General features: G+C 58.0%; 1 protein-coding gene across 2 annotated transcripts; it reads left to right on the forward strand.

Moving 5' to 3' along the window:
• Positions 1-874: 874 nt before the first annotated feature.
• Positions 875-27448, forward strand: ANKRD52 (ankyrin repeat domain 52). 2 transcript variants are annotated; one of them, XR_005101564.1, is made up of 29 exons: positions 875-976; positions 4571-4654; positions 7092-7170; positions 8436-8506; positions 10245-10445; positions 10588-10675; positions 10832-10974; positions 11144-11356; positions 11461-11539; positions 12142-12256; positions 12345-12427; positions 12516-12633; positions 13548-13616; positions 13926-14066; positions 14263-14340; positions 14657-14768; positions 15436-15507; positions 16059-16260; positions 16687-16774; positions 16899-17016; positions 17261-17480; positions 18114-18201; positions 19039-19122; positions 19310-19455; positions 19658-19740; positions 20221-20303; positions 20503-20594; positions 21219-23175; positions 23478-27448. XR_005101564.1 is itself a non-coding variant. In XM_037371311.1 (28 exons), the coding sequence occupies exons 1-28, from the start codon at positions 950-952 to the stop codon at positions 21461-21463; spliced, it is 3222 nt and encodes a 1073-aa protein (XP_037227208.1). In that variant the 5' UTR covers positions 875-949; the 3' UTR covers positions 21464-27448. The 2 variants fall into 2 exon arrangements, 1 of the variants encoding a protein (XP_037227208.1); XM_037371311.1 differs by having other exon boundaries at positions 21219-27448.
• The last annotated feature ends 284 nt before the right edge of the window (positions 27449-27732 follow it).

The following is a 27732-nucleotide window of genomic DNA, read 5'->3' on the forward strand; positions in this document are numbered from 1 at the left end:
TGATTTAACGCTATTTCCAAGCCAGGGATGGATGCGGGATAGCTGGGCAATGCTCTGTGCCTGCCTGCTGGTGGCAGGGGGCTGGGAGGGACCGTGGGGCCATAAGCAAGTGGGGAACAGCTGAAGTGACAGCCCACTCCTCTAAACTGCCCAGCCTGGTGAGCGGGAAGTGTTTTACTGCATCCCGGGTGCTTGTGAGGGCAGGTGTGGATGGGGCAGCAGGGACACAGGCAGCGCTGCTGGCTGTACGGGCAGGGGGGCTGCAGGTGGGCAGAGATGCCCCCCACCCCAGCACAGCCCGGCGGCGCTCCTGCTGCAGCAGTGAGCCACCCTGCCAGCCCACAGCGACCGGTGTGGCGGAGGGAAGGGGTGACAGGGTGATGCCAGCATACGTCGGTGCAATCGATGCCCTGGTACCAGCTGTAGCCCCCCAAGGGGATGGCTCCAGCCAGCCAGACCCCCACACCAGGGCAGAGGGGTGGGCATGGCCCCTGCCAGGCCCCCCTCGGCGGTGGCTTGCCCCCAAGACACATTGCGGTCATAGGGGGCTTGCCCACTGCCCCAGCCTCCCTCCCGCCTGGTGTGGAGGCCACAGCCGGGTGTTAGCCCGGGGAAGCAGCCGTGGCCACGGGGAAGATGCTGCTCGCGGGGTCCCGGCCCAGCAGGGGGGACACCCCCCGGGCTGGGGGGTCTCGCGGGGCCCCAAATGCCCTCCCTGAGAACGAGGGGCCCAGGGCCGCCCCCTCGCAGAGGGTCTCGGCGGCCCGACCCCCCCGCGGCTCCGCGGGCCCCGGCGATGGCGGCCGGCGGCGGCGCTGCGGCCCGGCGGTGGCGGCCGCTCCCCGGGCGGTGGGCGGGCCCAGTCGCTCCCCGCCCCGCCAGCCGCCCGAGCGGAGCCGCCGCGGCCGGAGCCCGATGCCGGGAGCTGGGCGCTGAGGGCGGCCCCGAGATGGGGATTCTCAGCATCACGGACCAGGTACCGCCGCCGCGCCCGCCCGCCGCCCCCGCGCCGCGCCCGGCCGCAGCGCCACGCCAGCCCGGGGATGCGCGGCCTAGTGCGTGCCGCCGCCGGGCCCGGCCCTGGCCCCGGCCCGGCCGCCGCCCCAGGCCGCGGCCCCCGGCCCGCCGCGGTGCGGGGCCGCCCTGCCCGCTCCCACCTGCCGCTCGGCCCCGCCGGGCCCCCGCGCCGCCCCACCGCAGCCCCGGCCCGGAGCGGGGCTCGCCGCCCGCCGCGCTCCGCTCCGCCCGCGCCGCCGGGACCCGGGCTGGGCAGCCGGCCCAGCGGGGGCGGGACCCCCGCGCCGGTGAGGGGGCACCCGGGTGCGGGGGACACGGTTCGAGGCCCCCGGGTGGGTAAGGGCAGGACCCCAGGGTCGGGACCCCCCGGCCGGTGAAGGGAGGACCCCCTGTTTGGGACCCCCGGGCCGGTAAGGACGGGACCCCCAGACTGGTAAAGGGAGGACCCCAAAGGGCAGGACCCCGGTGTCGGGACCCCTGGGCCAAGGAGGGGAAGACCCCCAGCCCCAGGGAGTGCAGACCCCTGAGAGGGAATCCCGGCCCCAGGACCCCCTGCCCTGGCAGGGGTGGGACCCCCAGGACAGGACCCCAGCCCTCCCTGGGGTCACTGCATCTCCTGCTGCTGCCCCCGTGGTGTCTCACGGGGCTTTGGGGACCCTCCCAGGGCACAGGGTGCACCCACGGGGCTTTGGGGACCCCCACGGGGTGCAGGGTGACCCCCCGGGGCACAGGGTGCACCCACGGGGCTTTGGGGACCCCCACGGGGTGCAGGGTGTCCCCTCGGGGTGCAGGGTGCCCCCACACGGCTTTGGGGACCCCCCTGGGGTGTAGGGTGTCCCCTCAGGGCTTTGGGGACACCCATGGGGCTTTGGGGACCTCCCCGAGGTGCAGGGTATCCCCATGGGGCTTTGGGGACCCTCCTAGGGCACAGGATGTCCCCTCAGGGCTTTGGGGACACCCATGGTGAGCAGGGACCCCTCCCGCGGTGCAGGGTTACCCCCACGGGGCTTTGGGGACCCTCCCGGGGTGCAGGGTGTCCCCTCAGGGCTTTGGGGACCCTCCCATGGCACAGGGTGCCCCCACACTGCTTTAGGGACCCTCCTGGGGTGCAGGGTGTCACCTCAGGGCTTTGGGGACACCCACGGTGAGCAGGGACCCCTCCCAGGGCACAGGGTTGCCCCCACGGGGCTTTGGGAACCCTCCTGGGGTGCAGGGTGTCCCCTCAGGGCTTTGGGGACCCTCCCATGGCACAGGGTGCCCCCACGGGGCTTTGGGTACCCTCCTGGGGTGCAGGGTGCCCCCTCAGGGCTTTGGGGACCCTCCCATGGCACAGGGTGCCCCCACGGGGCTTTGGGGACCCTCCTGGGGTGCAGGGTGCCCCCTCAGGGCTTTGGGGACCCTCCCATGGCACAGGGTGCCCCCACGGGGCTTTGGGGACCCTCCTGGGGTGCAGGGTGTCCCCTCAGGGCTTTGGGGACCCTCCTGGGGTGCAGTGTGTCCCCTCAGGGCTTTGGGGACACCCCCGAAGTGCAGGGTGTCTCCCGCACCACCAGGTTTCAAGGCAGCTCCCACCACCCCAGTGCCACCAGCCTGTAGCCCTCGCCCAGCTCCCAGCCCACCCATTTGGGGGGTGGGGGTGTCTCTCTGGGGACCCCAATCCCTGAGCATCCCTGTCGCCCTCCCCCAGCCGGGAGCTGCTCCCACGGCCTGGCCGCCGCCTGTGGCCCTGCTTGCTCGGGCTCCATGTCCGTACCCCAGCGCTGGGGCAGCGACCCCCGGCATCGCCTTGGCTGAGGGGTCCGCTCTGCCCTGCGCCTTTTCCATAAACCCCCTTGATCCCCCTGGATTTCCGAGATCGGGGCTGCCGGCCCCTCGGAACCAAGTATTTATGCCGGCTCCTGCGGTATCGTTAATAGAGCGAGTGTTTGAAGGCTGGCAGGGTGGATGAAGGAGGGGAGGGGTGAGGATGAGGGATTGATCTGTGATTTAAATAGAACTTTTTTTTTTTTTTTTTTTTTTTTTGGAACCAAAACATTTAGCTTTCCCTGTGAATGGTGGGTGGGTGTGTCAGACCCAGCACTGCTGCAAACCGCGCGCCACCGAAGACAGCTCAGGGCATAATTACTGTCTGTGATTCTTTTCCCCTTTTCTTTTTTTTTTTTTTAAAAAAAACAACCTTTATTTTTTTTAATGTCTAACGAGTGATGCTGAGTCTGCTGCATTCCAGGGGAATGACTCACGAGTTCCCTCTGACCTGGGATGTGTTCCCCGCGTTTAACTGCTCTTACTTTGATGGTAGGGTGAGCAGATGAGCGTGAGCGTGGCTGGGCAGCAGGGACGAGGAGGGATTGCCTTGTAAACGAAGCTCCGTTGCTCTTCTGAGAGGTCAAGATAAGTGGGGCTCGCTGCTTTTTGACCGTTCGATCTACTCTTCGGCGTGTGGGCAGAGCTTGAGGGGTTGTGCTGGGGCTGCCGCGGCTCGCTTGGGGTCGCAGCACCCTGGACTTGCCACGTGAAAAGCAGCGGAGGCTCGAGCAGCCGGAGCAGAGAATTCGGCAGCGATTGTGGGGTGCCAAGAACGGAGCAGACCTAGAGCATCGCAGCCTCCGCCCCAAAGGACCTGCTGCACAAAAATGACGGGTTTAGGCCTGTGAAACAAGGAGTGGGGTGCGGGGTTCTTGGGTGGAGGTCGGGCAGCATCTCACCCACCGACCTGTTCTGCTGTGCGCCTCGGCGTGGGGACCTGCGTGCTGCCCCTGCCCCATGGGAGGCCCTGGTGGTTCCACAGCCCACGGTGCCGGCTGGCTCCGTGAGCTGGGCTGGGGCTCCTGGAGCGTGCCAAGGTCTGCTAGGTGACTTCTCTGAGATGTGGGCAGCAGGCAGGAGGAGCTGTGGGCTGGGCTTTGCCCGGCGGGGCTTCACCTGGCATTGGAGCCAGCGTAGCATCGTAGGTGCTTCTCAGAAGACAGGAGAGCAGCAGTAGGGACACAGCCTTCTGCAGGAGAGCATGAGGCGTTGCTTAGTTGTGCCTTGGGAAACCTGATTCACTGCAAAGACCTGTCTCAGACCAGGAGACTTTAGCCAGCTCGGAGGGAGGATTTCCTGGCTGTGGATAAAGCTTTGGATAGCAGGAGCCGGACCTGGCTTCCCGTGCTGGGGTGCTGCACGTGGGGAGCTGAGCTGTGCCATGGGCACGCTGCTGGGGGATCTGCAGGTGGGCTGCCGGGGCCGTGGTCAGCGCTGCTCCCTGGATTCAGGAAGTGGGGAGGCTTTTCCAGTGATTCCTTGGCCTGTTCACCAACAAACAACTGAGAAAAGTACCTTTGCTGGCTTGAAAATTACTCCCTGGTGCTGGCTGAGCCACAACCGTGAGGAAGCTGCCGGTGGGCCGGGCTCTGGCAGCAGCAGGCGCAGGGGGCTTGTTTGTGGAGCAAGGTCCTGGCTGAATCAGGCCGGTGTAAAGTCTCTGACACGCGGTAGCGCTGCTGGTTCTCCTCCCTCTCTTGTCCTCCATGTGGTGCCACCTTCATGACTTGCTTCTTTTCCTTTGTAGCCTCCTCTGGTCCAAGCCATCTTCAACCGCGATATAGAGGAGGTGCGGTCGTTGCTGAATCAGAAGGAGAACATTAATGTATTGGTGAGTGCTGCCCGGCCGTGCTCGCTCCCCTTCCTTCACCCACCTCTCCCCGTTCCCTTGCCTGCAGTGCGGTTCTTTAGCAGCGGGGAAGAGGGGAGGGCAGAGGCTCAAGCAGGTGAGATGTGTGTGAGGGTCTTTTTGGCGAGGATGGTCAGAAGTAGAGTTTTGAAACAAAAGATTGCTGGATTCTGCTCCTGGCGCAGCTGCCATTTGCTGCTCAGCTTTGTCCTGTTGCCTCAATCTTGCCATCTGTAAAATGGGGCACGTAGAAGACCAGGACTCCCACCCCTCCCCAGGAGACGGTGAGAGCCTCCTGAAGCTCTGGGCTGTGCAGAGCATCACTGAGAGGCTGTGGGGGTGTGTGGGAGGACTTTTCACAGAGGCTTAGCTTAGCTGCCTTGCCAGTTTACCTTTTTCTCCTTTGGGATGGCAACCCAAAATAGTTTGGTGTGAACGCAGCAGGTCTGGCTTGAGATAAGGTTGTTCCCCAGAGGTGAAGGAGGATTTGAGCTGCTCAGCAAAGCTGAGTTCACCTCACAAGTGTTAGGAGGGGTTTCCACTGCGCTCATCTTCAGCCTGACGGCAAAGGGTGGGTTTGACGCTTCTTCCAGAGCGGGCGGGGAGGCCGGGAGAGGCAGCTGCCATTCGGACACATCCCTCCGGGTCCCACGAGCGGCCAGGCTGGCTCCTGGGGGAGCAGCCCTCGGTAGCCCCAGTCTGGTGGTGACGAGCGTGGTCTGTCCTCATTGTGGAGCGTGGGGACCAGGCTCCGGCAAGGGAAGGGGTGAAACCTGCCCGTGAGCGTTCCCATCTGCCTTGTCAGCGTGCCTTCCCTTGATCTGCCTTATGAGCTTCCCGCTAACACATCAGCGGCAGATGTGCAGATAAGAAACACAGCCTGCTGCGACGCAGGCTGGCGCGTTGGTCGGCGCTGCCTGCACCAGCCCAGGTCTGCCTGACATGGTGGCACAGTTGGACTGGTGCCGGGTCAACAGTTTCTGTGCTCTCAGCCCAAAAGCTGGGCTAAGTTCTGAGCCCTAGGCAAGAGCAGCCTGTTCTGGTTCAGCGTCTCTGAGCTGTGGCGTGAACCGGGGCCTCTGCTCCGTGCTGCTCCCAGCTGTGCTGCAGGCAGCTGCCGGCTTTTTGGCATGCTCCTGTGTGTTTCGCTGAGCGCTTGGTCAGGGAGCTCGCCTGACCCAACCTGCCGAGCTGGGGCCGCTGTGCACCCCGATCCTCATGGTTTTAAACCCTGAGGTCAAGGGCAGGCACGGTGGACGCTGGCCAGCATCCCGGGAAGGTGAGGGCGTCCCTGTGCTGGTGCCCGTGTGCCAGGAGGACTAATGATTCGATCGTATCTTAGCTTATTACACAGAGAGCGCGTGGGGATTTTTTTTTTTCCATGACTGGTTCAGTTGGGGACCCGGCACCTCTTCGTCCTCTCTTGTCGGGAGAGAGGGTTGGGATTGTTTTGCTGAGCTCTCGCACAGCTGCTGAAGGAATAAAACCACAATTGTTAACACTTAATTTCCTTTTTGTGTGCAGGTTTAGAAATGTTGTTGCTTGTTCAGTGACCTGCCAGCTGGGTTTCACTTTCACATCCTCCCGCCTGGTTGTGCCAGCACAAGTTGTTACCAAAAAAAAATGAAACCACCACCATTTTCCAAACAGTTTTTAACTTAATGAAAAGCAATTACATTCCCCCCCCTCCCCCAAAACACAAAATCTGGGGCTTGAAACGAGCACAGCTCGTCTGGCTTTCTACATGTTTGCTTCCTGGCTTTAGTACGTGGCATGTTCCCCAAGGAGGGCCTGAACCAAACGCCTGAAGCAGAGGTTACCCAGGGCCCAGCCCTGAGTAAACAGAAGTGAAAGGTATTTTTTCTTTGGCTAATCCAATCTAAGATCAGAGAGGGGCTTCTGCACCTTCCTGGCCTTCGGCAGCTGGCAGGTCTGAGTCTGGTTTCGGAGCTGTCTGTAATTCTGAGTGGTTTTTATTGTTGGCCGAAAGGATAAAAGTGTGTGGAACGGGACAGCCTGTGCGCTGTCAGAGCACAGCCAGGCTTTCTTCTCCGGTGGCAGAATGCTTTGTAGACGCTCATTAAGTCCAGGAGCACCGGAGCCAGGTCGCGTTGATCTCTGGGGAGTCAGTGCAGGGGTGGAACGAGCGGCTGGAGCTCTCACAGCATCCCTGTCTCATGGCCCCGGTACTCTCTGCTCTGGCCCCCCGGTGCACCCCAGCACCCACGGAGCTCCCAAAGGGCTGCGCTCCCCTGCAGCGCCCCAGGATGGTGCTGGGTTTAAGCGGTTTTCCCCTTGTCCTACATCCCGAGGTGCCTGACGTGCTTACAGGAGGTGTTGGGGCAGACTGGAGCGGAGGAGGGATTCCGCCTGCCCTCGAAGCTCACGGACGCTTTTTGTTTCTTACATCCCTGCTTAGGACCAAGAAAGACGAACGCCGCTGCATGCTGCTGCCTACATAGGAGATGTTGCAATCCTCGAGCTCCTAATACTGTCAGGTAAGGGCCAAGGCTCAGGGTGCTTGGCTCGACTGCTGGTGCTGCCTTTAGGGCGTCTTTCTGATCTCTGCTGGCCTTAGGGGCGCCGAGCAATAGGCTTTGGTCACCCTCCAAGCAACCGTGTGTTCATGCTTAAGCCTGTGGGGTTGCAGCCAGGGGAAGATTAGGAAATGTTGCCATAATCCTAAGAGGTTTGTTCAGACAGAGAAGAGTCTTGGAACTGAAATAGCAGAGGTGGAAACCAAGCCAGGAGGGGGATGTGTGCAAGGTGTCCAGTGGTAGGAGGAGATACTGGAGGAGGGTGCTGTGGGAATGCGTGCCTCGGCGATGCCTTGAATGGCAGAATGCTCCAGGGAGTAGAGTTTCACTTGCTCCTGGAGAGGGCTCTGCTAAAAACCGGGGGATTTTGCTCAGTTTTGGCTTGTGTTACTTGGCGTAAAGCTGCCCTTCGTTTCCCTCTGGAGATGCTCAGCCCTGCGTTTGGGTCCTGTGTCCGTGTGGTGCAGGCAGGGGAGTCTTCTCGTCTGCTGTTCACCAGTGCAGTGCCTTGGGGCACTGTGGGCTTTGCAGCTGCTTGCTGGTGGTGTGGGGGAACCCTGAGGCTGGCGTGATCTTACGTGACCCTGACAAGGAGAGACTTGGGGGAAATCCTTTGCTGAGGGCTTGTCAAACAGGACTGGGGATGTTCAGCGTTGTCTGCAGAGCATGGGATGCCCTTACGTGCCCTGTGTTGATTTTTTTTCATGCCTGGGTGTTGAGCTCTCAGCAGCAAAGAAAGGCAGGGGCTTCAGGGGTTGTGGGACCTCAGTGCCTAGCACAATGGTGCTGGGGTGGTCATGTCTTTCCTTTCTAATATGGAGATGCAGCCCACAGTGACCACAGCTCCCAACATTAAATGCTCTGGGTTTTTTGTCTCAGGTGGCCTTGTGTCGAAGCAAGGAGCAGAACTGCTTGCCGGGTCTCTGTTGTGTTTTTTTTGGCTCGGTGGGGAAGCTGGCACTCGGGGAGACACATTCTCTTTACTCTGTGCCTTGCCGTGTCCTTTGCAGTGCACCAGCACAGTCTCCCAAGGGAGAGCTTGTTCCTCTTGCACTTCCCAGGGTCTGTCCCACCGAAAGCTCCGCGCGGGGTCCTCTCTCGCAGCAGAACCGACACTTGCCCGCTGGGTGCCTCAGAGGTGGCTGCAGAGCTGCCCTGGGGCTCTGGAGCAGGGGCGGCCAGTCACCTCTCTGCCCCCTGTGTCCCCTCCTTGTGTTCCTCCTCAGGTGCTAATGTTAACGCAAAGGACACTGTTTGGCTCACCCCGTTACACCGCGCTGCGGCTTCTCGTAACGAGGTAGGTTCCCGCTGAAGTGCCCTCTGGCTCCATCTGCTCCTTGCGTGGGGGTGGTGGGTGCCAATGGGAGGAGGGGACCGTGCTGCTTCTCTTTTCCTTCGTGCCTGGTTTTGGCTGAGATGGGTGGTCCCGTTAGAGTGGAGAGGGAATGAATGTGTAATTCAGAGGCTGAATATGAGAGCTGGAAAAAAAATCCCCTTGGTTCCTTTCCCTCCATCCTTCAGGAATTAGCACGTGGGTTTTCCCCACAGCATCCTCCTCCCCGCCTTTCCCCCTTCTCAAGGGTTTCGTCTAATCCAGGTTTACATTTCTTTGAGGGATGATGGGGCTCTCACCCTTTCTCTCGGGAGCCAGTTCCGACAGATCTGGTTGGAAAGATTTCCTGACGTTTAGCTTTTGTGGGCTTAACTTCATCCCACTTCACTTTGTCCTGTTTTGAGTTGCTGGAGAGCAAGAAACTCTGTGGTCATGTTGGTTGGAGCCAGGGGATCTGAAGCCCTGACTCTGACATGCAGGGCAAGTTACCACACATCGGCGGGTTGCGTGAATTCTCTTAATCAGCAGCAGACACGGGATGAAACACATTAGTGTAAACCCCTGCTGAAGGCATTCGCTGCGAACATGTGTGGACGGTTACTGTGGGTCGCTAAAATACGGGGAGCTCAGCGAGTCGAGACTGTGTTGCTGTCAGGTCTGAAGCGCTGCTTGTCTTGTGAATTGGAAAACGCTCCTTTGCTTCTCTGCCTCAGCTCAGATGTGCTGGAGAGTCCCCTCCCTCATTCTGTTCTTCCCCAGGGTGCTTGGCACGGGGCTGTGCCAGTGCCCTGCGTGCCTAGCTCCTGAGAGGAGCCTTCCCGAAATGCCTCTGCACTTCACGGCTTTTCCTGCCCGGAGCCTGCTCTCTAGAATTGTTGGGTTTACGTACTGCCTGGCTGTTTCACGTGCTTCCCCCAGCCAGGAGGGGTATCAGCTAGCCCCGGGAGAAAAGAGCGGAGCAGTGAGCCGTGGGGCTGGGGTCGCTGGGAAGCGCTGCCCCGATGCTGCGTGGAAGTGGGCAGCCTGTAAACCGTAGGGAGGAAAAGGTGGGGTTGCGGCAAACAACTTCTACCAGCAAAAGGGGGAAATAATTATCAAATATAGGTCAGTGGGTCACATTTGTCATCCCCCGGGCACTTTGCACCTCATGAGTCATGAGAACGCTCACTCCGAGTTAAATCCCGTGGCTCGGAGGTATTTCTCCCGTGCCGGTACCCCCGTGCAGCCGCGTTTCACAGTTGTTCTCGGGTGGGATGAGCCCGGCTTATTCGAGTCCCACGCACCAAACTCCAGCTGGAAGGAGCTGGAGCAGCCCAGGTGAAGGCTGGAGGATTGGTGTAGGGAAGATTCCTTCTCCCTGCTCCTTCTTAGAGCCTCTCTCACTGTCTATACCTCTCTCACCCTTTCTCTGTGATAACTGCTGAAACACAGCCATAAGGTGGGGTTCGCTGGGGAGGTGAAAGCGAGCGAGTCCTTCCCTTTGACACAGTGGGAGCAGCGATGCTTGTGAGCGTGCGGAGCAGGTTCAGCGCCGCAAGGGCTGCCCTGGCTCTCGGGGCTGTGGGCTGGGGTGGATCTGGGCAGCTCCATGCAGTGCTGAAAGCATGAGGTGGCCTGAGATGCAGCTTTCCCCACCTGGCTGGAGGGCTTCTGCGTGCTCCAGCGGCTGGGTTAGAGCTCTGCTTCCTTCTGCTCCTGCTAGAAGGCACTTCACCTCCTCCTGAAGCACTCGGCAGATGTCAATGCCCGTGACAAGTATTGGCAAACGCCTCTGCACGTCGCTGCTGCCAACCGGGCCACCAAGTGTGTGGAGGCCATCATCCCCCTGCTGAGCACTGTCAATGTCGCGGACCGCACGGGCCGCACGGCGCTGCACCATGCCGTGCACAGCGGTCACCTCGAGGTAGGCCAGGCAGGTTCGGGCGCAGGGGGTCCCGTGCGCATCCACCTTCCTGGGTCCGGGCTTCGCAGGTGGCGAAGGCGCCTCTGCCCGCACAAGCGGGGAGGGATGGCAGCCTTGCTTCTCACCGCTTCTCCCTGCCTAGATGGTGAACCTGCTGTTGAACAAAGGGGCCAGCCTGAGTACTTGCGACAAGAAGGACCGCCAGCCCATCCACTGGGCAGCTTTCCTGGGTAGGTTTTCCCCACGGGCATCGGTCCAGTTTCTTCTCCCACGTTGCTTGTTGCCTATGGATTCACCTTGCAGGGTGGTGGGGCTCCCCAGAGGCCGCTGTGCCCAGGTCTCCATTTCCGGGGGTCCCCTGGCTGTTACCGCTGTCTCCCGGACAGGGCATTTGGAAGTTCTGAAGCTGCTGGTGGCCCGGGGAGCTGATGTGATGTGTAAGGACAAGAAGGGCTACACCCTGCTGCACACTGCAGCAGCCAGCGGCCAGATCGAAGTTGTGCGTCACCTGCTGAGGCTGGGAGTCGAGGTAAAGACCCCCGCGGCTGCGCACAGGGTGGGCTCGGGCACGGGCCAGTCTGGAGACCGGGGTAGGAGAGAGCGCTGGGTGGTGGCAGGAGCCTTGGCTGGTTCTTGGCTGCCTTTTTGTTTTCTTCTTCCTGAATCCCCACATCTGCTGGGGTTTGTTGCTTCCACAGATCGATGAACCAAATTCCTTCGGTAACACTGCACTTCACATTGCCTGTTACATGGGCCAAGATGCCGTGGCCAACGAGCTGGTCAATTACGGCGCCAATGTCAATCAGCCTAACGAGAAGGGCTTCACCCCTCTGCACTTTGCTGCCGTCTCCACCAATGGGGCCCTGTGCCTAGAGCTCCTCGTGAACAACGGGGCCGATGTCAACTTTCAGGTCTGGCAGCTTTGGGATGGGGGGAGCGAGGATCTGCTGCCCCAGGCAAGGGCTCGGGGAGGGTGGTAGGAAGCCTGATGCGATGTCGCTTCTGCTCTCTGCAGAGTAAGGAAGGGAAGAGCCCTTTGCACATGGCTGCCATTCATGGACGGTTCACGCGTTCACAGATCCTCATTCAGAACGGTGAGTGGCTTCTTCCTCCGGCCCTGCCTTATCCCAGCCGTTTCCTTGTGCTTCTGAGCACCTGCCTCCAGGACCAACTCGCGTGTTTGCTCGGGGAGGGGTTTAAGAGCTCTACAATTATCACTCAAATCCACTCTGGTCCCTTGGGGCTGTTGCCGGTGGCCCTGGGTGGCTTGGGGGGTGGCAGGGAGTGTGCGTACCCTCAAGGGCAGCGAGGTGTAGACCAAGAGACTGACATTCCAGCCAGGTCAGAGCAGCTGTGGCCAGAGAACATTCCCACTGCCGTGTCCGACCTGAAAGACAATATTCTTGTAAGAGGGCTGTAGGCTTGGCAGACACGCCGGGGGTTCAGCCAGAGACCTCCGTGGCTGAAAGCATCCCCTCCTGGGGGAAGGGGGAGAGATGTAATGCCCCAGGCTTGCAGGACACAAGTGGGATCTCAGCTCAGAGAGCAGTGTACAGTTCTCCTTCTGCACGATGCTGAATGGACTTGAGCTGTCGGCTGTGTCCCCCAGATGGGGGTGAAGCCCTGGGAACAGCCTGGGCTGCTTGGGATAGAACCCAGAGACCCGCTGACAAAGCGCTCGGCTTTTCCTTTCTAGGCAGTGAGATTGACTGTGCTGACAAATACGGCAATACCCCCCTCCACGTTGCTGCTAGATATGGCCACGAGCTGCTAATTAGTACTTTGATGACGAATGGTGCTGACACTGCAAGGTAAGGAAGGACTCATCCTCTCTTTCCCTGCCCTGGGCTGGAGGATGCAGAAATGATCCATCCTGACTCCCTTGTCTTCTCCTGGCAGGCGTGGGATCCACGACATGTTCCCTCTGCACTTAGCTGTTCTCTTTGGATTTTCAGACTGTTGTCGTAAGCTACTTTCCTCAGGTGAGTGGCTTAGCCGCCCCTCCTGCAGTGGGGGCAGTCGGGTGACCCCCGGGCTTGCCCCTGACTCCCTGCCCCTCCGGCCACCCAGGTCAGTTGTACAGTATCGTCTCCTCGCTGAGCAATGAGCACGTGCTGTCTGCAGGCTTCGATATCAACACGCCTGACAACCTCGGGAGGACTTGCCTCCACGCTGCTGCTTCTGGAGGGTGAGCCGTGCACGGGGCGCTGGTCCCACTCTGCGTGCAGGAAGCCCCCAGCCCAAACCGCAACCCCCCTCTCTGTGTGTGAGCTACAGCACAGGCAGTCTTTTGGTCAGGATTGGGAGCTGGACCCTTGGGTGCTGTTCCTGGTTCTGAGAGAGAGCAGACACCTGTGTTTAGAGCAGGAATGAAAACGGAAACCTTTTTTGGCCCTGTTCTGCCGCTGACCGTGTGACTCGTCCCGGTTGCTCCCTCCTTGGCTGTTCACCCTTCTTTAAAGAGGGGCTAAAATGCTTCCTTGGCTGGGGCTTCGTTCAGGGCTCAGGAGCTGGTGCCTGGAAGCAGCAGGGATTTAGCTGGCCCTGTGAATGCCTCGTATTGTTTGTTTCATTTCACCTGGGGCACTGAGAGTGAACACGGCTGCAGCAGTCCAGCAGAGGTGCTGCGTCCCGTGGAGGACCTCATTTCTGTTATACTGGTGTGATGCTTGAGAGGTGTCCTTCGGCATCGCAGCGCTGTTACCCTGCCTGAGCAGGAGGCAGAAATCCTAGATTTTTTTCGATTTTTTTTTTTTTTTGTAGCAGCAAATCCAGTGCGTCAGCTGCACTAGTGCCGTGGCGAATGTCTCTCTGTAATTGCCTGGTTGTTTGAGAGCTCCGCGTAGTGCAGGGTAGCGCTGGTGAGGCAGGAAGCTTGAAGGGTTATTTCACTGGAGAGCAGGGAAGAGCTTTGTGTGCGCAGCGTCCCGCCGTGGCTGCGGCTCTTATGCTGCCCGGTGGTGACAAACTGAGTCGAGTTCCGGCAATGTCCGGGCTGCGCAGGTGAGAAGCATAGCTGTCTTGTCTGCAGCTAGGAGGAGTTTGCATTCCTGCTGTGGTCTCTTCTGATCTGTGTCTAACTCATCTCCCTACCTCCTGTAGGAATGTTGAATGTCTTAATTTGCTGTTGAGCAGCGGTGCTGACTTGAGGAGGAGAGATAAATTCGGAAGGTAGGTGGGCTGCGGGCTTTGCAAGGGAGCAAGGGTGATTTCCTCCAGCCCTAAACCAGCCGGAGCGCGCTCAGCCTGGTTTGGTTTGGGCCATTCCTAAGACCTTTCTGCATTTGGTGTCTCAAGCTGCTTCCTTCACCCCCTTTCACCCCAAGGGGTCCAGCTCTGGCTCTTTAGAAACCCAAACCCTTGAGCCAGAGCCGGGGGGGGGCACGGCTGGTTCCCTCCGTCCTGCCTTGCTGCCAGGCGAGTTTCCGTGCCCGCGACGGGCGGCACGGCTCAGCTTCCTTCTCCTTTCCCCCTTCCCAGGACTCCACTGCACTACGCAGCTGCCAACGGCAGCTATCAGTGTACAGTGACGCTGGTCACAGCGGGAGCCAGTATTAACGAGGCTGACTGTAAAGGCTGTACCCCCTTACACTATGCTGCTGCTTCGGACACGTACAGGAGGTGAGTGTCTCGGTGGCGCGCGCTCCTTGCGGCTGGGGCTGGAGACCATGGCACACTGCTGGGCTCTGCTGTTCCCTGGCCAACCCACCCCCCGCCCCTGCAGCTGGTGCTCAGCAGTTCCTGAAGAGGGGAGCGCTTTGAGGAGCGTGGTAGGAGAGGGTAATCAGCAAACTGATGCGGGTCTCTGACCTTTCAGAGCAGAGACTCATTCAGGAAACAGCCATGACACTGATGAGGAGCCACTGAAGGAGTCCAGGCTGAAGGAGGCGTTCTTGTGAGTCCGCGCTGCAGCCCCGTCTGGCAGTTGTTTGTTGCTTATCCCTTCCCCAGCCCCCTGCATGCACTCGCTAGAAATACCTGGCTGCTGCTTACGCTGAACTGAGCGGTGATGCCTTGGAGGAAACATCTGCTGATTCGATTCTGGAGGCAAACCTGGCTGTCGCTTCCTGGCCCTTGCTGCCAGTGGGCTTTGCATGCGCTTGGTGTCTTGAGGGGATTAGCCCAGCATCTGCTCTGAGATAAATCGGGGGTGGGGGGTGTCCCTGCAAAGCTCTGCCTCTGCAATATCCCCTTTCTCTTGCTCGTTGCAGTTGTTTAGAGTTCTTGCTGGATAATGGTGCTGACCCATCCCTCCGGGACAAGCAGGGATATACCGCTGTCCACTATGCAGCTGCGTATGGCAACAGGCAGAACCTTGAACTGGTGAGTGAGCTGGAGAAACAGCTGGAGAAACCCCTCCGTGCTGGTAGGGGAAGGGGGGAAGCCCCCCCTAAAGGAACGTCTCAGACCTTACGGTGTCCAGGTCTGGCTAAAGGACTGTGCGTGTTGTAGGCACTGCTGTGTCAGGGTTTGTCCAGGAGGAAGGGAGATGGGTTTGATGAAAAAGCACGGGGATTCCTGGGGAGCCGTTGTGCTGGGAATACCATGGAGGAAAGACCTGTGCCTGAGCGAGATGTCTGAGAGGAAGGAGCTGTTGCCTGGCACAGGAGGACGTATGGATGTCTTGTGTAAACCCCTGGCAACAGAGCAAGGTTTGGATTTTAAAAGGAAGCCTGGAGACCTGTGCCAGGGAAGAGTTCTTGCAGTACAGAAGATGCCTTGCAACCCTGTCTGCAATGCCTGCGCTGTTACAGGGCCAGCTTGCAGCAGTGTGCGCATCGTGTGAGTAGGGGGGGGGCGCTTCAGGACAGCAGGGACCTGATGTGACTGTCTACGCAGGGCCCAAAGCCAGGTTAAGGAAGGTCCCATCCTGAAATTCAGATCGTTCTGAAGCAGATGGGCAGGTTTTCTAACGCCGCTGGTGGACAGGGTGTCTGTCAAAGCCTCCGTGAGTCCAGGGTCAGTTATGGTTTTGTTGTTGCTGTTGCAGCTCCTGGAAATGTCTTTTAACTGCCTGGAGGATGTGGAAAGCACCATTCCAGTCAGCCCTTTGCACTTAGCTGTAAGTACGGCTGGCCCAACCCCAGGGTTGCGGAGGGCGCTTCACTCCGTGCAGGCTTCGTGCTGTGTCCTGGAGAGGTGCCTGCTCCTGGGCAGCGCGGGCTGCATCCCGGCAGCTGTTGGTGCTGAGCAGGGCAGAGGAGGAAGGCACCGGTGTCTGGGGAGCAGCTTTCCCCACGGGCTGATGGTCAAAGTCCCTTTGATTTGTGTGTTAAACTCCTTGCTCTTCCCAGAGCTTTCTGTTTGCTGCTATTTGGAGCCATCTCCCTTGTCAGAGCGTGGGCAGGGGTGGGAGTGGGCGAGGGCTTTGCGTGGGACCTGAGTGCCAACGAGAGGCGATGGCCAGGCACGAGCCCCTCCGGCTGGAGGGACCCAGGGGACAGGAATTGTGCTGGGGGGGGGGGGGGGGGGGGCTTCTGGGACCCAGGGGGCAGGAATTGTGCTGGGGGGGGGGGGCTTCTGGGACCCAGGGGGCAGGAATTGTGCTGGGAGGGGGGCTTCTGCATGCAGCCTCTCCAGACACCGCTTTAACGGGGTCTGCTTTGTCCTCAGGCCTATAATGGTCACTGTGAAGCCCTAAAGACACTTGCTGAAACCCTCGTGAACCTCGACGTGCGGGACCACAAGGGGCGGACGGCGCTGTACCTCGCCACGGAGAGAGGCTCCACGGAGTGCGTGGAGGTGCTCACCAGCCACGGTGCGTCCGCTTTGGTGAAAGAGAGGAAGAGGAAGTGGACCCCTCTCCATGCTGCAGGTGACGGAGGGCAGACGGGGCTGGGGGTGGCGAGGGAGCGTTTCCAGAGCCCTTCCAGCTGCTGGTGCCACCGCTGCCAAGGACACCCCCTCGCCCGGCTGCTGGTCAGGAGGAGGGAAGGGGCTGTGGTTTAGGATGATGCTTAAGAGGCAGGATGGTGCCAGCAGAAGCGGAGGGTCCAAGTGGCTCAGCAGCGAGTGGGAGAGAAGGTGCCAGCAGCTTCTGCACACACACGTGTCTTCCGCTCAGCCGGTGCACGTGCTCGTCAGCCCTGCAGCTTAGCAACCTCCTAACGAACTCGCTCAGCCACGTGTGCCTGGCTGCTGGCCACGAGCCCCTTCCTTTGCTTTGCGGCAGTGGCTGGAAGGGGGGGGGACCCGTCTGTACGTGTGCGTGACTCCTCCTTTCCTCCTGCGTCGTCTCCAGCTGCCAACGGGAACACCGATTCCCTGCACCTCCTGATAGACAGCGGGGAGCGGGCGGACATCACCGACGTCATGGACATCCATGGCCAGTGAGTTTGCCTGGTGGTTTCCCTTGGGATCGGTGTGGCACAGGGTCCGGCCCCTTGCAGGGTGGCTGGGGCAGGGGGGAGGGGGCAGGACCTGAAACCCACTCCCCTCCCTGCTGCCTTTCAGAACCCCGCTGATGCTGGCGATCATGAATGGCCACGTTGACTGTGTCCACCTCTTGCTGGAGAAGGGATCCACAGCTGACGCAGCGGACAAGAGGGGGAGGACCGCCCTGCACCGAGGGGTGAGTGCATCCCTGGGACCAGGGGCCTGGAGCCCTGCAGCGTCTGCTCATCCTCCTGCCTGGAGGCTGCTTGGAGGATAAGTGGGGGGGGTTCTTTTGTTGCAAGAGTCCTCAGTGAAAGAGCCCGTTTTCCCTTCCTGAGATGCCGCATTTGAGAAGGAAGCTGTGGAAGAAGGGGGGTAGCTCTGTTGCTAAGTGACTGGAAGGTGAGCTCTGACCTCCTGGTCCTCCCTCCTGACCACAGGCTGTGACGGGCTGTGAGGACTGCCTGGCTGCCCTGCTGGACCACGATGCCTTCGTTCTGTGTCGGGATTTCAAAGGCCGGACCCCGATCCACTTTGCGTCGGCGTGCGGGCACTTAGAAATCCTGAGGACCCTGCTGCAGGCAGCTCTCTCTACTGACCCTCTGGACTCTGTGGTGGACTACAGCGGTTACTCACCGATGCACTGGGCTTCATACAGTGGTAAGGACCCGGGCTGGGCCCCTGCCCACCTCTGCACGGCTCTGGCTGTTGATGGGGAGGAGGGAGCCAGGAAGAGCCAGGTTTTCCCTCTGTCCCCCGCTGCTCTGGGAGTCATCAGCCCAGCAGTGAATACAGACTGATGGAAAGGGATGGCAAAAATCTGGGAGGGAGGGAGGCAGGGAGTTTTTCTCCCCCTGCCAAGCTCCTTAAAAAAGGAACGAAATATGAAAACAGCTATTCTAGAACAGGTGAGGCTGCTTCCTCCAGGACTGGATTTATAGGATTACTTGGCCGTCACCCTGGCTGCAGAGGGTGATACAGCAACGGGAAGGAATGTCTCGGTGTTTCAAAGGGAAGCGAGCAATGTGGCTGTGAAGTCCTTCAGGAGATGGTGTGGAATTAGAAACCTCCTGAAATGCAGCAGCTTTGCTGCCAGAGGGGAAACAAACCCGCTGCCTCTGTGCTGGGGGGTGGGTTTGTGTGGGCACTTGGGTGTCGTGGGCCCTGTGCGACCTCTGGGGCCTCCAGCTCTGGACAGGGGGAGAACCAGAGGGGCCTTCAGTCCCTTCTTGCTCTGTCACAGGTGAGGGACCGCATGCCAGGTACTGTATTTCTGTCCCTCTCTTCTTACAGGGCACGAAGATTGTCTTGAATTGTTACTTGAACACAATCCGTTTGCATACCTAGAAGGAAACCCCTTTACTCCATTGCACTGTGCAGTGTAAGTGGCGCCTGGGACCTGCCCTGGGTTCCTCCCAGCCCCGGTGATGTGGGAGAGGGGACACTCTGCGTGGAGGAGCTCCTAACCCTGCCCTTCTTGCGGAGGGCTCCAGCAGCCCCTCAGGGTGGTACCACCTGCTCATCCCAGCTCCCACGTGGCAGGGAGGTGGTGGCTGGACTGCTGGAGGTCCTGGGGGAGCTGGGAAGCGGCTGTCTCGTTGGCTGCGTGCCGCAAAGCCAGGGCTGTTGGGTACCGGCCTCCCACGCCAGCAGGCCTTCAGCTCCATGGAGCTGCCAAGGGCTGGTGGCTCAGCCCTTGCTGGCCCTCTTGGCTGGCTCATTTCTGCTCATTGGTTGTGGAGCATCTCAGGAAATCTCCTGCCATGAGGCTCTGGCGGGAGAAGGGCTCCGTGTTGTTCCCAGCCGCCTTCCTCAGAGGTGTCTGGGGCAGCGTGAGCGTGATCCCTGGGGTCCCACCGGGCGCGGAGGGGTTTGGGGCTGACCTCGGTCGTTCCTTGGCTCTGCACGCCAGCAGAGGAAGGAGTGTGCTGTCCTCGGCAGCTGTGGGGGGATGAGGAAGGTGGAGGCATTGCCACCTTCCGCCTGGGGTGGGCTTGGTGCATCCTTGGCACCCCTCGCAGCAGAGGGATGGGCAAGGCTGTTGTCTGGCATGGTGCTGCGTTTCCCTGATTAATGTGAAGGGTAAAGGGGTGTTTTACCCTAAACAACTCCAGCTGCTGTTGGCGTCTGAGCCCCAGGAGCGCGCTGCTCACTCCCACTGCAGACGTGCTCATGCCGCTTGGTCTTGTTTTAACTTCTCTTCTCATCCTCACCGCAGAATTAACAACCAGGACGGCACTGCTGAAATGCTGGTGGAAGCATTAGGTGCCAAGATTGTTAATAGCAGAGATGCCAAAGGAAGGTGAGTGCAGACTCGTCCCTCTCTTGTCACCCACTCCCTGGTGCCGCTGGGTGGTGGCTGTGACTCCCGCCGTAATCTCCACATGGCACGAAGGGACCCTGACGTCCCCAAACATGCTGTAGGCCTGGGCAGTCTTGCTGGGGTGGGTGCTGTGCCCTCCTCTTCACCAGCTCTCTCGCCTTCCCAGGACACCCCTTCACGCTGCTGCCTTTGCAGACAACATCCACGGTTTACAGCTGCTCCTGCGCCACCAAGCCGAGGTGGACATGACCGACAAGCTGGGGAGGACCCCCCTCATGATGGCTTCTGAGAACGGGCACACTGCAGCAGTCGGTACGCATTCCCCAGTACGGGGTGTGAGCCTCCCTGTGCCTCCTCCGTCAGCGGGTCCTCTGGGAGCCGGGCTGTCCCCCTCCTCACGGCGCGCTGGGACAGCTGCCCCCACTCCTGCCCCCTCGGCCCGTGGCTGCTGCCCCACGCTGCGCCGCGCTCTGTGCTGCTTCTCAACAGCAGCTGTCTTCCCTCCTCGTTTCAGAGTTCCTGCTGTACCAAGCAAAAGCAAATATAACTGTGCTGGATGTCAACAAGAACACAGCTCTTCACCTGGCCTGCAGCAAGGTAGGGAGATGGCCCCTCGCAGCCGTGCTTGCACTCACCATCACCTTCAGCCTCGGCACCTTAATGAGACGGGTTGTCCGCCCACTCCTGCCCCGCCAGAGCAGAGGTGACGGCCCTGGGCTTGCTCTGCCTGCCTGCTTACCTGTCTTGACCTGCGCAGATGCTGCTGATACAGTTTCGAGCAGCTTGGGTTGTAGCCCAGACCCATCGTGTATTTTTCCTGGGGACCCCCTCTCTGAGCTGGGGGGTGCGGTGGGAGCAGGAGGCTTTGGGCAGTGCATCCATGCAGAGGAGGAGATGATGGAGGGGACAGCAGCTTGTCTTAGGCCCCGCCAAAGTGGTGAATCGTTGTAAAGGTTGGGTTTAGGGAACGTTTCTGTATCCCAGGGAATCACGTTCCACTCGGAGACAGCACCAGGTCCCCTCCACCGCCCCCACCTTCCTCCTCCTGTGCTATAAACAGTCCGGTCTCCTTTCCAGGGCCATGAAAAGTGTGCCTTGTTGATCCTGGGGGAAACCCAAGACCTTGGCCTTATCAATGCAAGTAACAGTGCTCTGCAGATGTGAGTATTTGGACAGCTGGTGCCAGTGGGGAAAACCAGGGCTTTACTGGGCGGGGGTGATGCGCTGGTGGTAGGACGGTGGTGGGAGCTCTGCGCTTGCTCCCTGCGAGCCCCTTGTTGTAGCCCAAGGTGTTAAAGGGGCCGGGGGGGAGAGGGAAGCTCTGCCGCTGGGTTCACGCCACCTTTCCCTCCTCCCCAGGCCGCTCCACATCGCAGCTCGGAACGGGCTGGCCTCCGTCGTCCAGGCCCTGCTCAGCAGAGGTGCCACTGTGCTGGCTGTGGATGAAGAAGGTGCGTCTTCCTCGCGGGTACCCCGGGGGGGGTCGGTGTGATGTCCCTGTGGGCCGGGGGCTGCCTGGGGAAGAAGCGCTCAGCCAGGGTGGAAGGATTTCTGCATCCTCCCCAGCTGAGCAGCTTGTGGCATCGCAGAAACAGCCTGGGCGAGGACGTTAGCACCCCGCAAAAGCATTTCCAGGTCCCGCAGGTGTTTGAAATTTGTTTTTTTACCCACCCCACCCCCCCCGTGCATCTTCTGGTGGCTGGCTGCCTCTCCTGCCAGGCACAAAACCTGCCCAGCCTGAGCCAGCAATAAGCTGTTGACTCACTCGCAAGTTGGCAGAAACTGGTTGTTGTGGCCAGAAGCTTTTTCTCCCAGTGGTTCTTGCTCTGCTGGAATACCTTTAAGTTGTGGAAAACCGTCGTGTCTGCCATGCTGCCAGGGCTTCTCAGCCCCTTTTTATTCATCTCCTACTGATCCTGGCACACTTCAAAGCAGTTGCTGCGATTGCCAGTGCCCAGAAGCGGGGTCTTTTGAGATAGAGAAATATAACGCAGGGGGGAAAAACGCCCCGACCGAAGCGTTCCCCGGGGAAGGCGCCCACCCGGGGCGATCCCTCACCCCTGGATTTCTTCTAGGTCATACCCCAGCCTTGGCATGCGCCCCCAACAAGGACGTTGCCGACTGCCTGGCACTTATCCTCTCCACCATGAAGCCTTTCCCACCTAAAGACGCCATCAGCTCTTTCAGCTTCAACCTCCTCAAGAACTGCGGCATTGCAGCCAAAACCGCCGCCTGCGGGGCTCTGCCCAACGGCAGCACCTGCCCCTACAGCAAGGACCGGCACAATGCCATCGGCTTGGACGGCTGTTACTCGGAGTAGCTTAAACTATGGGTGACCTAATATCTTATTATATTTATTTAGAAATTCTATAAATATAGGGCACTTTAAAGGAGAACAAGACTGGGCAGGCCTTCTAGCGTGGCCGGGTAGACCAAGAGTTCAGAGCTTCCTCTTCTCGCTGGATTGCCAGCGTGGTGTCAAAGCTGTTAATTGGTTTAACGAGCAGCTGGCAGTGCCGTTCCCGTCCCCTGCCCTTTCTCGGCCCTCTCCCCGTCAGCGTGTGCTCGCACCCCTCTGACGGCAGGGCAGGAGAGGGATGCTGTGGGATTAGGGCTTTGCCCAGCCGAGGCGGGTACCACCATCCACTGGCCCGCAGATGGAAAGGGGTTCCCCACCCCACCCCCCGGCCCAGAGCTTTCAGGGAGGGTTGAAATCAATTCTGGCATTTCCCAACGCCCTGTGCCAGCCTCCTGCCCTGCCTTGCCTGGGGGCTGCCCCCCAGGGCTGCCCCGAGCCCCCCGCTCCCTCCGGCTGGGATGGGGAAGCCTGAACTCTTGGTGGGATGGGGGGGGGTGGGAGTCTTTGGGAATTGGCTGGTCTTGCAGGCGCTGGGGTGGGTGTTAGCTCCTGGCCAAGTGCCACTGTAACTGCTCCTCTCTTGCAATCACTTTTTTTCTCACGCTCATCCTTCGATTCCAATACAAACACTTGAATCAAGATCTACTGTACCTGGGACACTAAAATATCCTTTTGGCAGCTGTCATTTATATGCAAAAACGGGTGCTGCTGCCCAACCCCGCGGTCGGCTGGCTGCGGATGCGCTGCTGGAGCCTCCCTCCCCACACCAGGCACTTTAGGGATTCTGTTGGTTGGTTGGTTTTTTTTTTTTTTTTCCTTGGCAAAATGTCGGATCCTAAGAAATTATTCTTTTTTGAATTTTCGTTCTCTGTTTTGCGTGGCTGTTTCCATGCGAGAGTCAGTGTTGCTTTTTTTAAAAAAAAAAAAAAAGTTATTTATAAAGAAACGAGCATTTACCTTTAAAAAAACAACAAAAACCATAAAAAAAATTCTGAAAGTTTTAGCCTTTTAATAAGGAAAAAAATGCACTTCAAAGTCCTTATTCACAACCCTGAGTAAGTCTGTGTTTATTTTTCTAATGCAGCATCTTGGCAGGTTTATTAGCGTGCGTGTATGTGGGATCATTGTTTTTTGTTTCGGGTTTTCTTTTTTTAATTTTAGAAATCATATTTATAATGCAGGTTTGAAGCAGTCGAGAACGTTGCACTGTTTGTTTTTTTTGGGTTTGTTTTTTTTCCATTGGTTTTTGGGTTTGTTTTTTTCCTTCTGAATTACTGTAACAGTATCGTGTGCAAAAAAACAATACTCTTTCTCCATATCACGAGTCTGTTCAAAGCCAAAGACTGGGATGCAGAGAACGAGAACGGGCTGACAGGGCAACAAGCATTTCGGGAACCATCTTCTCCCCCGACCTCCTCTCCCTCCGCAGCCTTGCCGAAAGCCAGGAGCGCAGGGCTGGGGCTCCTGCCCCGTCGCCACCCCTGGGGGCATCCCAGCGTGATCCCACTGGGATGGGAGCAGGGAGAAAAGGATCCCTTTCTCCCCACCGAGTCCTTGGTGGCCGCTCGCCTCCTCTTTGCCGGTGAGACTGCGACGGGACGGCACGAGCCTTGCGCTGCGGCTCTTCTGCCCAGCGCTTCAGAGAGAAAAAGCATTTCCGTAACCAAAATAAGGTATTACGTCTTTTTTTCTTCTTGTTTTGGTTTTTTTTTTTTTTTTTTTAAATAGTTTCTAAATGAAGGTGGCTCCTGTTAGCGCAGTGTTTGTCGGGTTTAGGTTGTGGTGTGGAGCGGGCACTGGAGCCGGCCGTTCCCAGTGGAGGCTCCCGGTGGGTGAGGGTGCTGCTGGCAGCCCGCAGGGAGCGTCCCCTCGCACTGTTTCTTTCTTTTACCAAAGCCAAACTTTTAGAACCAAATAATGAAGTTTCAGTCTTGGCCTTTGGGTGATAAGCACATTTTCTTCATGTTTCACGTAGGAGTTATTCCCAGAGGGGAGCGGGCTCGGGGGCTTCTCGTTGCTCTCGCTCTGCACCAGCTGCCGGCGGAGCTCGGTCCCCCCGGCCCGTTGCCCACCCGCACTTCGTTCAGCAAAGCACTTGAGAAATTTGCCCTTGGCAAGATCTCGGAGCAGGAGGGATGCTCAGCCTGGTCCCTGGAGGGCTCCGCTCCCTGCGTGCTGGGGTCCGGGGTGCTTCTGACGGGCAAGACTCCTCTGGCTGCTCCGGAGGGATTTTCCCGTTCCAGACCGCGAGCCCCGCTCCACCCCGCTCTCTGCAAGGTGGTGGCAACGGCTTGTTGGGCCAGTGGGTCCCCTCCTTCGGTGCCAGTGGAGGATCGTGTCCCTGGCTGACCGCATCTCCCCCTCCCCGCTCCCCCCCAACCCTCTAGCTTGAAAGAAAGTGTTAACCTTTCTGCACCGAATACCTCAGTTCGGAACCAGAATAAACTCACGAAACTTGAATAAAAAGATCCTTTTTGAAGATCCTTTTCAGTATTCTACAGAGGAGAACTGGAAAAAGAGACTTGTTTACATTGCTGTCAAGTCCGCACTTGCCTCTTGCAGCTCTTTCCCTTTCTGGGAGGAATTTAGGCATCACTTTATCTCTTCTCGCTGCTGGCCCTCACCCTCACTGCAGGGCAGGAAAATGGGTCCAAAGTCCTGAGCTGTCGTCTTCAAGGGCTAAAGTACTTTTTCAGGCACACGGAGGGGCTGAGCTGCCACCGGCCCTGGCGCGGGTGACGATTCCCCGGGATGGGGACGGGTTCACAGCGGGGCAGACCCGGGGGCCGTGACAGCTCCATCCTCTTGAGCGATGCTCCGGCTCTCCCGGCGTCAGCTGGGAAAAGCTGGGAGGCACCGGCAGAGCTGGACCATCCCACGCTGCACCCGCTGCCGGAGGGACGTGGCTGTGCCCCTCCTGCCCTGGTCCTCGATGCCGGGCGGCTTTAGCATCGCCGGTGGGGGATGGGACTCCAGCACCGTTTCACTTGAACACAGCTTTTTCCTGTAGCCAGGGTGAGAGCGTTCCTTAGAGCACATGGAGAATGCTGCTTTTCCTTCACCTCCCCCCCCCCCCCCCCCCCCCCCCTTATTTTTTGGACTATTATTGTGGTTTTCAGTTTCTTGGTTTAGAGAAGAATACTGATCTCTCTTTTGGCCTTGTTTCTGTGCTACGACGTGTTACCTTCCGCTCAACATGACGACGAAAACTATGACGAGACAATCAATGTGATCTCTGTAAGGGCTTCTCCATTTCTTCTCTGCGGCACCATGCTTTATCTACGCGCGTTCTTTGCTCTTAGCGAGGATCTTTTTCTCCCCTCCCCTTGTGTCTTATTAAAAATAATAATAATAATGATAATAATAATAATAATGATGGAGGGAAACGAGGTTTCAGCAGCGCATCCGTAGCCTTGGGAGCACATGGGAGGAAACATGGGGGGGGGGGGGGGAGGGGGGAAGGGGGGACGTGCGGCCAGTTTCCTTGCGGGTCCCAGTCTTGTTCTCCTTTAACGCTGTATTGTATACATTTGACAGCACAGCTTGACAATTTAAGTAATAATCGAAGTGTTTGGTAATAATGCATTATTTTGCTAAACGAGATTTGTGATGGTTTCCCTAGTGCATTGTAAAGAGGGATGGAGGGAAACTTCCGCTGCCCTGCCCCCACCCCACCCCCGACCCCTCGGCTGGGGGCTCCCCCAAATCTTCCTTCCCATGGACCTTGATGCCAAAGTTGGACCATTCCCGCTTAGCGTTCTGCCGGCGCCCGGCATCCATTTGGTGTAGCTTTCACCAAGCAGCGACTTTTTTGGCTTCCCCCCACCCCCCACCCCGATACTTCAACCTCTTGGTTTTGAAGACGCAGGCACCGGATCACCCATCCCCCTCCGCTGCCCCCCAAAAAAAGGAAGTTTCTCTCCGCCCCCTTGGTCCAAAGCACTTGCTTCAAGTAATAAGCACTTTTGTTAAAGCATGAGTCTGGATTCCCTTTAGCATCCCACGGGATTAGAGAGCAGCAAGAGCGGAAGGGATAAGAGAGTGTCTTTGGGTTTGGTTTTTTTTTTTTTTTTAATTTTTTTTTTCATTTTTGATTTTAAAAAGTTTGTTTCTAGGGAATGAATGAACAAAGGGAAAGTTGCGTTTTTCGAGAGAGAAGTAAAAAAAAAAAACCACACAAAAAAAAAAAAAAAAAAAAAAAGAAGAAAACCAACAGCACAAATACATTTCAAAACTCAAAAGGTGTATTTGCACTGCCATTGCGAGAGAAAGGGGCTGCCAGCCCTGCGGCCCCGCTGAGCCATATAAACTGCTGACAAACACTGAATGTAACGTCCTTGCGGAGGGCAGCCCGGGGAGGCCGGGCTTGGCTTTATTCTTGACAGGCACTTCAATGAAAATTCAAAAATAACCTAACGAGGATGAGAATCTGGTTGGTGTTTCTTTTGTTGTCGCTGTTCCCCAGCTGCAGGCAATTGGAAATTTTGGGGGTTTTCTATAGGAAAAATGTTTCCCCCTTTTCCCCATCCCCTTCTCCCCCTCTGCCCCATCCCTGTCCTGGACGGAGCATGGAGCTCCCTTGACCAAAAGCGAGATGCAGATGAGACACCCCCCTCCCACCCCAGCCCCCATCGACCACATCCTGGGGCTGGAATCCGGCAGATATAAAAGTAGCACTAAAAACAAAGCAAAATCTCCAAAAATATGGAACAGAGTTTTGTTGGTCTTGGCTTTGTTTTTTTTTTACTATTTTTTTTTTTTGTTTTTACTGTTTGTTTGAAACACTTGGAGTGTGACAGTGATTCTGCAGGTCCCCCGGGGTCCCCCAGCGTGTGCGGGGTCAGGTCTGAGTGAGAAACAAGAGGAAAACCAAAACAAAGAACAAAAAACTGCAAAGACCCCAGAAACAATCTTTTTCTTTTGATTTTATTGTGTCGTTTGGTGGGGCAGGGGGATGGGCCCAGGGAGCTCCCTTGGCTCGAGGCTCCCCGTGTCCCCCCGCCTGCCGCAGGGACCACAAATGGGGGGGACCTCAGGGGTCCCCCCCAGGCGCGACCGTCGGGGTGGGACTTGTGCAGGCTGCCAGCCCACACGCTCACCTTTGCCTTCAGTAAGAAACCAAAGGAAAAACCAACCCCTTCCATCCAGGATACTGGCACGGACATGCGGATTCTTTGGTTTGGGTTTGGGGTTTGGTTTTTTGTTTTTCTTCTTTTTCTTTCCTTTTTTCCCCTCCTTTTCGTTGTTTTTGTTTGTTTTTCTCCAAGGACGCGAGGAAGCTGTTCAAACCTCTTCTCCTGGCTGAATTTTTTCTGGGCTCAGCAGTGCTGGGTGCACTTGAAAAGAGGAAAAAAAAGCAAAACAAACAACAAAAAAAAACCAAAAAACAAAAACCGAAAAAAACCCAAAAAACCCAACAAAGCTGAGACTTGGCCGAAGCATCGGCGGGAGCTTCGGAGCGGGGAGGCGGAGGGTAACGTATACACGAGGCGAGGGAGCTGCCGGGAGCTCGCCGAGGGGGAGCAGAGGCTCTTTGCATCGCGGCTTTTTAGTTCAACTAAAATCTGCGCGGATGAGGCTGGAACGGGATGGAGTGGGAGCCCCCGAGGGGCAGGGCGGGGAAGGGGGGATGCATCCCTAAGGATTCGAAGGCATCTGTAGCAAGCTCTGTGTCTTTACAATATCCTATGTGTAAATGCTGCACCTCTGTATATTATGCACATAAACATTTCTTTGAATAAGATAGGACAGACCTCATCAGCAGTCAGGTATAAATGACTTTTCCTCTTCTGTGTCTCGGTGTTCTGGCGTGCGTGTGTGTGCAAGCGGTTCATGTGCGGGTTCGTGTGTCTGGCCATTGTCTGAGCTTCCCGCGCAGGGGAGGTGGAGGGGGAAAAACAAAAAAAACAAACAAAAAAAAAACAAACAAAAAAAAAAAAAAAAAGAGGAAAAATAGCCTTACTCGACCCAGTCGTATCGATATTGTTCATCAACTTGAAAATAATAAAGTTCAATGCATGGAAGAGCCGCGGTGCATGGCCGTGGGTGTGATGTTTTGGAGATCCAGGATGCCGAGCGTCTTGTGCATCCCAAAGCTCTCGGTGCTGCTGGGGTTTCTCCTGTAGCTGCAGAGGGTGGGCGGCTGCCTCGAGGGCCGGGTCCTTCCTCCTGTCCTTTTCATATTTTTTTTCTTTTTTTCCTGAAGCCGTAGGGAGCGAATTCCTCTCGGT

Source organism: Falco rusticolus, chromosome 19, assembly GCF_015220075.1.
Source record: "Falco rusticolus isolate bFalRus1 chromosome 19, bFalRus1.pri, whole genome shotgun sequence".
Taxonomy (NCBI): domain Eukaryota; kingdom Metazoa; phylum Chordata; class Aves; order Falconiformes; family Falconidae; genus Falco; species Falco rusticolus.